Source organism: Microplitis mediator, chromosome 4 (genome assembly GCF_029852145.1).
Source record: "Microplitis mediator isolate UGA2020A chromosome 4, iyMicMedi2.1, whole genome shotgun sequence".
In the NCBI taxonomy this organism is placed as follows: Eukaryota; Metazoa; Arthropoda; class Insecta; order Hymenoptera; family Braconidae; genus Microplitis; species Microplitis mediator.
Window position 1 is genome coordinate 3636163 of NC_079972.1, and position 14708 is coordinate 3650870.

The window sequence follows — 14708 nt, forward strand, 5'->3', positions numbered from 1 at the left end:
TTTGTCTTGATCTCGTCTCAACTTATCAAGACGAGAACAAGACGATCCCATTTTGAGTTATGGCTCAAAAATTTTGTTTTTTACCCTAGAATTTTGTGAATTTAAAAAAAAATCAAAAGTGTCCCATTGAACAAAAAACTCATTTTTTGACTAAAAATGGCCGAAAAAGCATTAAAAAATTTTTTGTTTCTGATTTGGAATAATTTTTCAGAAAGAGCGTTGAAAATAAAAAAAAATAACCTCCCATGAAGTGAGATTATCATAATTATAGTCAAAGATATATCATTTTTAAGCAAAGATGATAACTTCGAAGTGGGTGGAGATAAAGAGCTAAAAATTTAGCTGAAGACTTCTTTCTAAATGTATGAAGACATATTAAAAATTCAAAAAAATCGAAGAGGGTCACTGTCGCAGTGTCGTTAAATTGATATGGAATGACCCATATATTACATCGGTTGAATAAAAAAAAATCTTATGCCAAGATGACTAAATTTAAAAAAATTTTGTCCTCAAGAATGAAATTTGGTTCAAACCAAGAAAATTTTCGTTTTTATTCAAAATTGCAAAAAATATACTTGCGGCAAGAAAAACTTTCTTATGCCACGATATCTTTTTTTCTGTGCAGAAACAAAGTTTGACTTGGCCGAAGATAATTTTTGTCTTAATTTTTTTATTCTTGGGCTGAGCAATTGCGTTTTTTAAATCCGAGAACATTTCCTTCGACTAATATTATAAAAATATTGTATCAAGAACAATTGAATTTTAATTCAAGTTAAATAATTTTAATTTAAGAATATTTATTTTAAATCAAATTTATTTTGTTTCTAACCAAGTAAAAAAAAAGTATCAAAACAAGATACTTTTCCGTCTTAGTTGATGAGTATAGTAATTTGTCACAATATATATCAACATCTCAAACCAAGAACTTTATTCGCGTGGGAGAAGAACATTTGCTCTTAGTTTGAAAAAATTACATCATCGACTCAAGACAACGGTCTATTGCAATGAAAAAATTTTAATTTTGATTTAAATGAATTATATTCTCAACTAGCTGCTACCCGCCCGCTTCGCTGGGCATTTTGTAATGTTAGATGACTCTATATTTTGTTTTGATTATTGATATCAATATCCTAGAATATACCGTTAGAACATCAATAAATATTCTTATTCTCTGGCACTTTTCTATGGAAAAAAAAAGTTGTAAGTGGTAAAACCACGGGATAGAGTCAATTGTTAATATCCCGGCTAGAATAAAGCCCCATAACAGTCGGCCCTAACTTTATCATGAGGCAGAGGTAGAAGAGACTTCCCCTCTCCTACGCATGCGCGCTACTCCGTTTGCCCCACTTTTCCGCGGCAAGGAAACACATCACTGAACGCTTAGTGCTTATAGAAATCATTGTTCTTCATTAAAGAAATAATATTTTGAATTAGTGATTTTTTTTCTCGACTGAAAAAAAAAACGTAGTCTTGATTCAAGAAAATAAATGACTACTTAAAAATATATATAGACCTATATTTTTGAGAGAGTTTAACCTAGTACAAATATTAAATGTTGTGAAGCAGGAAAATATATGTGTACATTCAGAATATCATAATACGGTAGTAGAGGGGATAAGGAATAAACTTCCGCAACTAATGATTTATGAACAATTTGAGAAAAATAAATGGTTTGCTCATGGTAGGAATCGAACCCAGACCGATTCGACATCACGCGAGAGCTTCACCAGTTATGCTATCCGATCCATCTTGAGTGTTCGTTTACTTTACCTTTATCCATTAAGCACACTGTACAATGTAGGGTCTACACTACCGCCACTTTCGTATAGTACAGTTAGCTTTCCCAAGAGAATTTTTGCGTTGAGCCGTGAGCGCAGTTGCTGTTGGTTCAAACGCCGACGTTCACTTGTCGCAACACAATAAAATACTTAAACCGAAACATTTCTTACCATTGAGTTAAGTACTTTTAATTCTTGGCTAGAATCACATCTCATCTCGATTCAAAATTAATTATTCTTAAAGAAAGATTATTTTACTCTTTGAACAATTGATTATATTTCGGGGCAAAATATTAATATTGGTTTTGCCACATCGGGATCCAGTTGGGAATTTGTTGGTATATCCCAATGCATAAATTACCTACCCAACATCAGTTTTTCCTAAATGAGACCTAATTGGGAACTCTTTGGGATAGCCCAATGCAAAAATAAATAACTTTTATTGGTTTTGCCACATCGGAACCCAATCGGGAACTTGTTGGGATATCCCAACCCAAAAATTAGTTACCCAACATCAGTTTTTCCTGAGTGGGACCTGATTCGGAACTTGATGGGAGAGCCCAATACAAAATTGAATGACTTTTATTGGTTTTGCCACATCGGGATCCAATCGGGAACTTGTTGGAGTAGCCCAATACAAAAATTATTATTATTTTAATAACTTTTATGATTCATATACAATCTGAAATGTTCAAAATTTGTTATTGAAATTTGTTTTTTTTCAAAAAGTTAATAATAAAACAAGTTTATTTTTTAAGCTCGTACACAATATTTATGTTAAAATTACTTTTTTTTTTATCTAAATTGTTTATAAACAATTTCATTTTATCAGATTTATTTAATCAGATTTATTTAATATTTTATCAGATTTATTTAATATTCAAATCAAATTATTTTTCACTTCTTCTGAACAGGTTATTCTGTTTTGTGTCCCTCCCTCCTCTCTTTTCTATTTTTTCTAGTATAATTTCGATTGGCTGAAATTTTGATTAAATTAATTTTTTATCGATTTATTTGAAGTACTTTGAGGTTTTAATTTGGTAATCCATTTGACCGTAAAATTTGTTAACTCTAATATCTTGTTTACTGGCTAAAAATTAAATACAATACAGAATGATGATATATTTATACAAAGAGTACGTCGATCATTGCATCACGAATTTTTTATTTCTTCAAGTTATTCTTTGGTATCATCATAAATATACTATTCACACTCACGCGATCACATACGTGGGTCAGCGCAGTGGATAGCATCAAAGACTTTGAATCAGAAAGATACAGGTTCGAGCCCAGCAGTCAACGAGATTTTTTCATCAATCAAACTCATGTAAAATTTCTCTAAGTTACGCTTCTAATACAATAGATTACATTTCGGATCTAATTAAAATTATTTTATTATTTTTTCGCAATTTATTAGTTTTTTTAATAGGGATTGTACGTTTGGAAATACGTAGGTCTTACCCAATTGGGAACCTATAGGGATTGCCCGATCGGCGCCCAAGTACGTTTCTGCGTTACATCCCAATGTAGGGTCATTGGGCAACCCAAGTGGGTGCACTTAAAAATTTCTAGCCGGGTTATTTTTCTAACTTTAAGAATATATTTCTTAATTCAAGAAACATATATTATATCGGCTGAGTAGAAAAGAATCTTATGCCAAGATGACTAAATTTAAGAAGATATTGTTCTTGAACTAAGAAAATCTATGTTTTCATTCATAATTGCAAAAAATATTTTTGCGACAAGAAAAAACTTCTTGTGCCAAGATATCCTTTTTTCTGTGTATAATTCTTAAAGAAAGGAGCATAACTTCAGTCTAAATAGAGTTTAAATACTGTTGAAATTCAGTACATCAACTATACAATATAATTAGAGCGTAAATCGTACAAAAAAATGGTATAATTTTTGTGTATACACCGTACAAAAAGTTTACAACCATACCTTATTAATACAGTAGATTTACAGTGTATTTGTAGTTTTTTTTGCGTTTTCAAGTTCGGTTATCTGCAATATTCTACAACTGCAAGGGATGCTACAGCGGGAAGTTTTAGGGCTAGTCTGCAAATTCATTAATCTTGTAGTTTTTTTTTTTTACGAGAGTACGATAAATTCCGGCGAATTTTTTAAATTAATAGCATAATTCTTTACTTACATTTAACTCTTATTATAATTTCAACTATAAGTTTTCTTTTTTTTGCTATTTAGACCTATTCGTCACTCAATTAATTTTTATTCGAAAAAATTCGTTGGTAGTTTCAATACGATTTAATTCGATGCTACCGCCAAAAAATATCGATTTATAAGAAATTAAAATCTATTCTATTCGTTCTTACTTTTTCTTCATTACTAAGTCTGAATTTGATAGCTTTTATTCCATTATTTGTACATGTGGAGTTTGTTGTAGCTTGCTTTCTTTAATTTGATGATAAATACACATTAAAAAATATTGTGTTAAAATCAACACAATCTGTATGTTAGAAACGGTCCACTAACTATTTGTGTTATTTTTCAATACAGATTGTTTGTGTTGAATTTCAACACAAATTTTGTGTTAAAATTTCAACAAACAATTCGAGTAATATGAGAAGTAACTTCATCACTTTTTAAATGTTAATGGCGACACAAAAAAATGTTAACTTTTACATTTTATTTTTATACCAAGAATTATTTTTAGGTTATCAAAAGTGTCAACAATTATTATTTAATATTGAACTATTTTGTGATAGTAAACATTAGGGTGATCCAAAAAATAACAAACTTTTTTTTTTTCTTCCAAACAGGTTCAAAAGTTTCATTTAGATAAAAAAAGACGCCTGTGAAAATTAGAGCTCTTAATATTAACATTAAGAGGTTCCTCATCGCACTTTTCTATTTCCCATAAGAATAACATGGGAAAAATTTTTTTTACGTCTTCTGATTTTTATAAGTAGCTAACGATGCGTCATAGGAATAAATGGCAGGCATATTTTTGTAGGGAATTGAATGCTCTACAAAAAAAGATTCTTATCATTTTTTGAGGAATCTATTTGTTCAAAAGTTATTTGAGGTTGAAGTCGAATTCATATTAAATTTTGAGATTTTCTACTTTTCCGGCAAAACTATCAGACTCATTACAAAATATCGTCAGACCTTTTTTGTAGACAATTTTATTCCCTAAAAGTTATTTCTAATAAAGTTTTTTCGAATTCCGCATTGTTTCCTAGTTATTTTTATTTTAATGTCATGCTCATAAAAAAATAGTCTTCTGATCGATTTTAATAGCTTGACATTAAAATAAAAATAACTAGAAAACAATGCGGAATTCGAAAAAACTTTAAGAGAAATAACTTTTAGGGAATAAAATTGTCTACAAAAAAAGTCTGATAATATTTTGTGATAAGTCTGATAGTTTCGCCGGAAAAGTAGAAAATCTCAAAATTTAATATGAATTCGACTTCAACCTCAAATAACTTTTGAACAAATAGATTCCTCAAAAAATGATAAGAATCTTTTTTTGTAGAGCATTCAATTCCCTACAAAAATATGCCTGCCATTTATTCCTATGACACATCGTTAGCTACTTATAAAAATCAGAAGACGTAAAAAAAATTTTTCCCATGTTATTCTTATGGGAAATAGAAAAGTGCGATGAGGAACCTCTTAATGTTAATATTAAGAGCTCTAATTTTTACAGGCGTCTCTTTTTATCTAAATGAAACTTTTGAACCTGTTTGGAAGAAAAAAAAAAGTTTGTTATTTTTTGGATCACCCTAGTAAACATGATCCTAAAGTTAGCAGACAGTTAACAATTTTTGAATTTTTTTATCAACAAATCAATTACGAACAAAAAATAAAAATGTGCGCACGTAGATAAGTACAAAAGCCACAGATGCAATTTTTTAAATATTTTTTTTTTTTTTTAAACTATACGAATCATGAACTATTTTAACTTAATTTTTTTATGTCTAATTGAAAATGAACAAAATCAATATAAGAAAAATAATAACTAACCAAGCAAAACTGATGCTTAATGGCGCTTCCCGCGTGAATAGAAGAAAGACATTTTTTTAACACAATTTAACTGTCGCTTCAACACTTTTTTGTGTTACTTTTAAAGTAACACTTAATAAATGTTGATAATATCGATGTTTGTACTAGGTAACACTTTTAAAGCGTTGAATAGTAGATCGATTAAGAATTTTAAAGTAACACAGAGAATTGTGTTGATTTGACACAAAATAATCAACACAAAAAATTTAACACGGACCGTTTTTAACACAGATACACATCATTTTTTACTGTGTAGCTAATGGATTGAAAGATTTTATGTGCTTTATTAGAATAAATAAAGATTATTTAATGCAATATCTTGTTAATTTCAATTTTTATTCTGACCTATAGCAAACGAAGTGCGGAACTGTCGTACTTTTTAATTTTTAACACCTTTATAATAAGTTTTTTTGATGTGTTCATACAGTAATAAAATCTCATTTTACTACTTTTTAATGTTTTAGCTGTAAGTCAATCTGCTGATGTGACTGGAGTAAATGTTCTTACTGGGGATTTAGATAGCAGCTTAGCAAGTCTTGCTCAGAATCTAACCATTAATAAAGGCGCTCAGCAACAAGTAAAGTACGTATTCAATCAATTTATAATAAATATGCGTGAAGGAGAAATAGATATGATGATTGAGTCAAAGTGAGCTTTTGGTATTTAAATAAGGCTATTTCAAATACAACCAAATACGTAATATTTTTGAGGTAGATTGCAGAAATCTATCTATTACATTTGTCTTCATGGGGAATTTTTCAATGAATTTTGTCATAAACCATCATAGATAGTCGAGTAGGTTCCAAAACCATTGGTTCGAAAATTTATCTATGTATGTGTATATAACCGGTCTTATCACCACCATAGTACCTTCAATTCTCCTTGGATTTTAACGAAATTTTTTACACTTATTTTATAAGCGATTACCTTGTTGAATTTCTACGATGAGCTAGATCGGTCAATTGATTTAAAAGTTGTAGGTGATTAAAATTTTTCCAATTTAAAAAAAAAAGTCTTTCACTTTATCTTCAAACAACTTTCAAACCGAAACCCATAGCCTATTTATGTTATAAACGTCTTACTTATTCGTTAATAAGCTTCCAATTTTGTTAATTATCTAATCACTTCAGCTATTTTTCCAAGGCGTCGTGTGATTTTATCGAAGAAAACAATACCAGGTTTGTTGTGGTCAATCTTCCGCGTTGTTGCAAATGCCGGTTACAATCGTAAATACCCTATTTTTAATAACTATCACAATAATAATTAGTTAAAAATAACCTCGTACAAAAATATCCATTCACAAAAATAATTTTATACATAAACATGCTGCGAACGCCCGCTTCAATGGGTTTTTCTTTGTTGGTGCATTCATTAATGTGCTAAATTTTCTGGACTTTTCTGAAAATTTTGAAAATTATCTGATAAGTTCAAAAATATTTGAATGTCGAACATCACTTCAGATTAATTCTGATCGTTCTAGAATATTTTTTGATCGGGTTGTTCCGATTATTTTCGTGCAATTTACGACTAAAATATGTTTTCTAATTTTTATAATCTTTTAAAAATTTTCAAAACAATCCAGAGCATCCTACACCGATGATATAATTTTTAAGTAATTTAATATATAATTTTTTTTTACATATATATTAGAATTTTATAGAATTTTATCTGATTTCCAGAACGACGCAAAACATTCTAGACTGATTAGAATCATTATTGTGAAATTTGAATCAACTAAATATAATTTGGAGCTATCCGAATGATTCTCGAAATATTCGGAACAATCCAGAACATTCTAAAATAATTAGAATTAATTCTAAGTGATTTAAATCAAACAAGTTCGATTTGGAGCATTCCAAATTTGTTTCAAAATTTTTAGAACAATGAAGAACATTCTAAATTAATTAAAATTAATTTTAAGTGATTCAAATGAACTAAGTGCGTTTTAGAGCTTTCTAAATGATTCTCCAATTATTCGGAACAATCCAAAACATTCTGGACTCATTAGAATTAATGTGAAGTGATTTAAATCAACAGTCCAAATTGGAGCATTCCAGGTGTATCTTGCAATTTTTTGAACAATCCAGAACATTTTAGATTAATTAGAATTAATTTCAAGTGATTTAATTCAACTTATTTCAATTTGAAGCATTCCAGATGTGTCTAGAAATTTTTAGAACATTTGAGAACGTTTTTGACTCATTAGAATTAATGTCAAGTGATTTAAATCAACTTAGTTCTAATTGGAGCATTCCAGATGTATCTCGAAATTTTTAGAATGATACAGAACGTTCTAGATTAAGTAGAATTAATTTTCGAATAATTTAGAAAATTAAATTATATTTTAGAACTGAGATTTTAAGATTATTCCCGAAGTGTCTAGATTATTCTTGAAATTTCTAGAACAATCCAGAACACTCTCAACCAATTATAGACACATTTTCAAAGTTCACCTTCTTTCAACCTCCATATCTTTTACACCCTTATAGTTATTAACTCGCAACCACCCCCGAGCACCATGGGAGACTCGTGACTACTACCACATACAAACACTATTCGTTTGCGATGCATAGTTTCGGCTTCAAATCATACCATAAGCATAAACACATCCTCTTTTATAATATATAACATAAGAGAACCATACGCAACAATATCCTAATAATTAATATTTGAGTACAAAAATCAGCAGATACAATACGTACCTGGTAATAAAAACTGATTGCCACCGTTTCAGATCAATATATTAACTGGTTCATATACTAATAATTTCAAACATTTCATTATATTATTAAGATAAATTCATGAAATTGTTAATTTTTATTTCATTGACAATATAAATTCACAAGATTAATTGTAATTAGTGAATTATTTGTTGTTAACATTGATACTATTCATCTTAATCAGTGTTATTTTCCATATCAATATCACCTTATTCTTCTATGAAATATTTTGTTTTTAATTATTCGATACTTGAACTACTAATCGGTATGAACTACCGGGAACAAATCAGCATGCATTATCAAGCATGATACAAGCAAGACCAAGCATGAGCAAGCATGGTTAATGCAAAGTCATGCATGAGTATGTATAATTATGAGTGATCATGGATGACCATACATGAATCATAGGAAATCATACATGGTCATACACGGCGATGCATGATTCATGGGCAGTCATGTCTGATTATGCCTGACCATTTACTAAAGGCAACGAACGTTCATGCATAAACCTGTATGCCTCAGTATGATTTCACATAAGCATTCACGACCATGCCTGTTCAGCAGAGCCATACTTAATCATGCATGATCATGACTGATTATGTTTAGCGGAAAAATAATAGTCAAACACGACTGAGTATGGCTTTGCATGATCGTACGTGAGCACACATAATTCATATAAAGTTATGCTTGACCAACCATGATTCGGACAAAGAATAGTTACGCATGAGCGTGTATGACTGAGTATGGCTTTGTGTGATCATGCATGAGCAATTGAGCATGCATAATGCATTAACTTTTAAACTAGATCACGAATGATCCACGCAAAGCCATACTCAACCATGCATAACTAGGTGCTGTTAGTGCCTATTTGCGGCAATTTTAGAGTGCCATAATTCTCACTTATTTTACTGACAGATGGCAACAATTAATGTAACGGGACCTAAGTCCGCCTCCGCCGACCGGAAGTCGTTTCCTCGCCCTTTTGGGCATACACGCGCTGCGAAGTCCCATCTCTTCTACCCAGACGACACTCTCAGTCGAAACCGAAAGTGGACATTTACTGGGGGTATAATCAAAAATCCCCATTGCGTGTGGTATCTAACCACAGCCACCACGAGTCTTACCTCACTCGGGCCCCCCATTCCTTCCATCCCAGGAAATAAAGAGACTCTGGCCGAAATGGGACTTGGAATGGGGCCCCCATGGTACCAATTCCCTGTATTGGTCTACAGGCTGCAGATAAGTGGTGAGTTGCAGCATAACTCATTACCCTAAAAAGGGTTTCTTCCACGTTATCCCACTTGGATCTAGGACGGCAACTATTAAAAGATTGCCCTCTACCGTCATCACCAAGTAAATATCATTTGCTAACTATAGCTTGTGATAGTATTGTGTACGGGCTAGTATCCCTTAGAATTTTAAGACAGTCAAAAGGGTTGGTCTCGCCCGCGCAGCGGTACCTGTTGGTTTCCTGCAACCACGGAGTTGCCACATGTTACAAGGTGCAAAACATGCGGGCACCGCTAACGGTTGGAGTACTCACGGCATAACCCACGAGAAGGGCGGTACTTGCTAGTCTTGGGTGTCCATCTTAGAACACTTAGACCACTTATGCCTGACAGATGGCAACAAGAACGTAACCGCCAATCGGCAAAGAATTCAAAACAATCAGTATTATAAAATTTTAACAACCGTAATATTTTAGAGATTTGAAACGCCTACTATGTCTTGATATATAATTTTCAAAAATAGTATAAGCAAGTTATAATTAATTTGTTGCCATATCAATTGGATATTTATGTATGCCGATATTGTTAACTAGATATTTTAGAATATAGTTTATATTTTTATAGTTATTTTTGTCTCTCATAATTTTTGTATCAGGTTATTTTTGTCAATGGGTATTTTAGCTTTATGGTATTTTAGCATAGTTATTTTTGTATGGAGAATTTTTTTTACGATATTTTGAGCGGACACCGCAAATACCACGTCCCAATAAATACAGCAACGGTAATTTTCAACAAATTGCAGAATATCTCCTGACAGATAAGGCAGCACTAGTGTCTTATCGATACCATGCGTGTGTCTAAGGTGGTAATAAAGTACTCGCAGAGCAGCATTATGACGCTCGATGTATGCGTTTCCAGCCAGCACAGGACATACTGACAAGAGATGCATAAGTGTCTCAGGATGTTGCTTACATATCCTACACAATGTGTCGAGCAACTGCATCTGGAGAACTTAAGCACAGTATTTGAGAATGTTGATTGCACCATCTTGGCAGTCAAAAATATACCCGTCAGTCTTAGACATCAGGCCAACTGACTTAAGGAGAGAAAACGACAGCTGGGTGGACAAGCCATGATCACGCACGTGCTTAAAGAACACGCTGTGCATGGACTTGTTCGTGTGTACTGAGCAGTTTGTGCTGCTCAGCATTCCTGATGACATTCTTATATTCCTCCTTAAGGAATTCTATAGGAGGATTTATTCTTCCAAGACTGAGCGCTTTTGTTGCGTAAATTGTTGCCTTATATAAAAACCCTATGCCTATTTTCACGACTATTAACAATTTGCATGAGGAAGTCGTTTTTATCCGCTGTTGACAAATTGACAACTTCGTGTGTTGAACCCAAAACCAAATGATTGTGGAGACACTCCAAGCTCTGTAAACATCTCCCGCTCATGTTCCGGGAAAGGTATAATCCGGTAGTTGAAGATTTAGGGCGCACGTTCAGATTTATATTCATACCTTTGCGTGTTTTGATATCGAAATCGCTAAGCTCCTCTTGAGCCCATTTAAGGACACTGAAAGAGTAGAGTAGTACTGGGATAGTAACTATGTTTGTTGGGCAACTTAATTCTTTCCGAATAGCTCTAATAACTAGATTTGCCGGAGTTTCCGCACATGATCGCTGCAGAGAGTCGTTTCGATTTTAGAGATGCCCTGTATAGTAGGGTGGGCCAAAAATCCGCTTTTTTTTTATTTTCATTATTAATACCAAAAATATTTTTCCTTGTACAAAAAAAAAATTTTTCGGAAATCAAAAATAAATTTAGGTCGATATCTTAGGCTCGCCAAATCCTGCTAAAATTAGAAGTTGTTCAAAATTTTTTTTCCAACACATTTTGATCGGAAATTTAATTCTCTACAAAAAAAGTCCTATAACAAAATTACGTAAAGTTGATAGTTACTCAAATAATTGCAATTTTGTTCTAAAAAATGAAATTTTTCAAGATATTATTACTTTTTCAGAATAAAAAATAAATTTTATCATAAAAATTTCGTAGGAAATTCAACTTTCTACAAAACAGACCTAATAAAAATTTATTCAAAGTTGATAGTTACAAAGATAATTGCAATTCTTGGTGAAAACCACCAAATAACGAGAAATGTGACTATCTAAACATAAAACTGCCAGTTTCTGAGTAACTATAAATTTCAAGTTTTTACCAGATGACCAATTTTGTAAGAAATTTGATTTTCCATGAAATTTACATGATAAAATTTATATTTTACCCTAAAAAAGTGATAATATCTTGAAAAATTATATTTTTTAGAAAAAAAATTGCAATTATCTCAGTAACTATCAACTTTACGTAATTTTATTATAGGACCTTTTACGTAGAGAATTAAATTTCCGACCAAAATAAGTTGGAAAAAAATTTGTACACAACTTCTAACTTTAACGGGATTTGGCGAGCCTAAGATATCGACCTAAAATTTTTTTTGTTTTCCGAAAAATTTTTTTTTTGTACAAAGAAAAATATTTTTTGTATTAATAATTTAAATTCAAAAAAAGCGGATTTTTGGTCCACCCTACTGTATAGGATTCGTTGTTACAGCGTAACGTACGAAAAAAATGTATCTATATACGGGGCATTCCACGCCAAAGCGGACACCATTCTGCTTTTGCATCTCCGATTTTTTTAATAATATTTCATGTCGTCGTACCCGTTAAGAAAGGGCCCTATGATTTTTATCAATTTTTTTTTTTTTTTGCGCAGCCGTTTTTAAGATATCGATTTTTGAATAGAATCGTTCTTTTTTTTAAATGCCGCTACACAGAAAAAACAGTTGACTTGAATCAAGGAAAATATTTTTGATTCAAGAAATTTTTTTTGATCTATTCGGAAAATAAAAATTTACTTGCCCCAAGTAAACAATTATTTTCAAATTTTTATCTTGAATCAAAATTTTTTTTCTCACGTCAACATATTTTTACGCTTAAATCAAAAAATTTTCACTTGTTTCAAGAGTTTATATTTCTTAAAGTAAGAGATATTTTTTTTGGAACAAGATACATTTTTTTTGTAGCAATATTGCATTTTTTTGGTTAAAGAAAATGAAATTTCTCGGAACAAGTACTATTCTTTTTACGCAAGTATTTTTGTATTCTCCGACCAAGAAAACAAAAGTTGCTTGAGCCAAGAGAAAAAATTTCTTGGGAGAAAAGATCGATATGGAGAAGGGGAAAGTCACCGGTGCTATACAGCAGCAGCGGGAGTAGTTTGGTGCTCGCCACGAGATCGCGCCTACGACATGTAGTGTCCCTGGTAAGACATTTATTTCAGAAGTGTTATATTCCAAATTTCATTACGATTTTGTTCGAGTACTTTTCTGTCATTTGACAGAACCACAAGTACCCTTTTGAATTGTACTATAGTATATCCTATAATACATCATGACTTTAATATTTAATATTAAAGTTACTTGAAATTCAAGTCTTGAATAATTTTGCTCGGAAAAAAAAAAAAACAAAAAATTACGTTTCAAATAAAAACAAAAAATATAAAAAATCCACACGTCAACCTTTCGAAGAGAGAATACATTTTGGACTGAGAATAATTTAAGTCTTCATTAAAGAAGCAAACTTTTGGAGCAAGAAATTTTTTTTTCTTGGCCCAAGCAACTTTTATTTTCACTTAAGCAATTTATTTTTCGGAGCAAGAGAATTTTTTTCTGGGGCCAAGAGATTTTTTCTTAGCCCAAGGGTTTTTTTTTTTTTCAATCAAGACGATTATTTTTTGGAGCAAGAAAATTTTTTCCTTGGGCCAAGAAATTTTTTCTTAGCCCAAGTTAACTTTTTTTCGTTCAAAACTTTGATTTTTTGGAGTAAGAAATTTTTTTCCTTGGGGCAAGAAAAAGTTTTTTGGCCGAAGTTAAACTTTTTTTCGTTCAAAACGTTGATTTTTTGGCAAGAAATGACTTATTTTCTGTAGCCAAGATTTTTTTTTCTTAAACCAAGAAATTTTCAATTTCGCTTCAAAAATAAATTTTTTGGAGCAAGAGAATTTACTGTCTTGAACCAAGAAAAAGTTTTTGAATCAAGTGTTTTACTTTTATCAAATCAAGAAAGAAAATTCGGAAAACAATATTTTTCTTGAACCAAGTTAACTGTTTTTTCTGTGTAACTTTGCGAAAAATGAGCCGATTGAGACGTTTTTTTTAAGTTATCTTTTTCATAACACGTTTAGAATGTAAAATCAAAAATCGATTTTCTCTAAAATTTTTTCTAAAAAACTGTCATTTACCCCGCAACTTTTAAGCATACTCCCTTAATGAGCAAATGATGGGATCTATTTTTTTCAAATTTTTAAAATTTCATGTTCAGTGAGAGAGATGTTTTTTTTTTTTTTAAATTCCGTTTATAGACGCACTTTTAAGGAAAGAAAAACGGTACTAAATTTTCTACATCGAATTCCCATAAGGTTTTCGAGCTTCAAACATTAAATGTTAATTTTTTAAAATCACGTAGCAACCTATTTTCTTAAAATTCGCCTTTAAAATAATGTCATGCAGCATGCAACGTTAGAATATATGTTTTTCCAAATTTTTAACTTTTTTTTAACTTCCCGCTAAGAAAATTGGAAATTGTGAAAAATTCGGGAAGTTATTGGTTTCGGTCCGATTTACGAAAATCGAATTTCTAAAAGCTATTTTGACTAATTTCAAGATAAGTTCCGAGTGTATGTATGTACGTACGTATGTAAATACCTGTATCTTTTGAACGGATGAACCGATTTTGATCGTCGAGGTCTCATTCGACGCGGCTTGTCAATATCTTGAAGCTGTGAAAAATTGATAACTTCTAGTATGTTCGGTGGATTGATTCCAAAATCAACTGGGCTCTGAAACTTTATGAGCCGCGTCGAATGTCACCTCAACCATCAAAGTCGG

The 14708-nt window shown here is 31.4% G+C and overlaps 1 protein-coding gene across 8 annotated transcripts in view; it reads left to right on the forward strand.

The window, feature by feature from the left end:
- LOC130666350 (phosphatidylinositol-binding clathrin assembly protein LAP) overlaps positions 1-14708 on the forward strand; it is a 126253-nt gene that overhangs the window by 91100 nt on the left and 20445 nt on the right. For all 8 annotated transcript variants that reach the window (XM_057467240.1, XM_057467235.1, XM_057467239.1 and 5 more), the window contains one exon: positions 6272-6389. In XM_057467240.1, coding sequence (XP_057323223.1) covers positions 6272-6389 — 118 coding nt within the window. The remainder of the gene's footprint in view (positions 1-6271; positions 6390-14708) is intronic.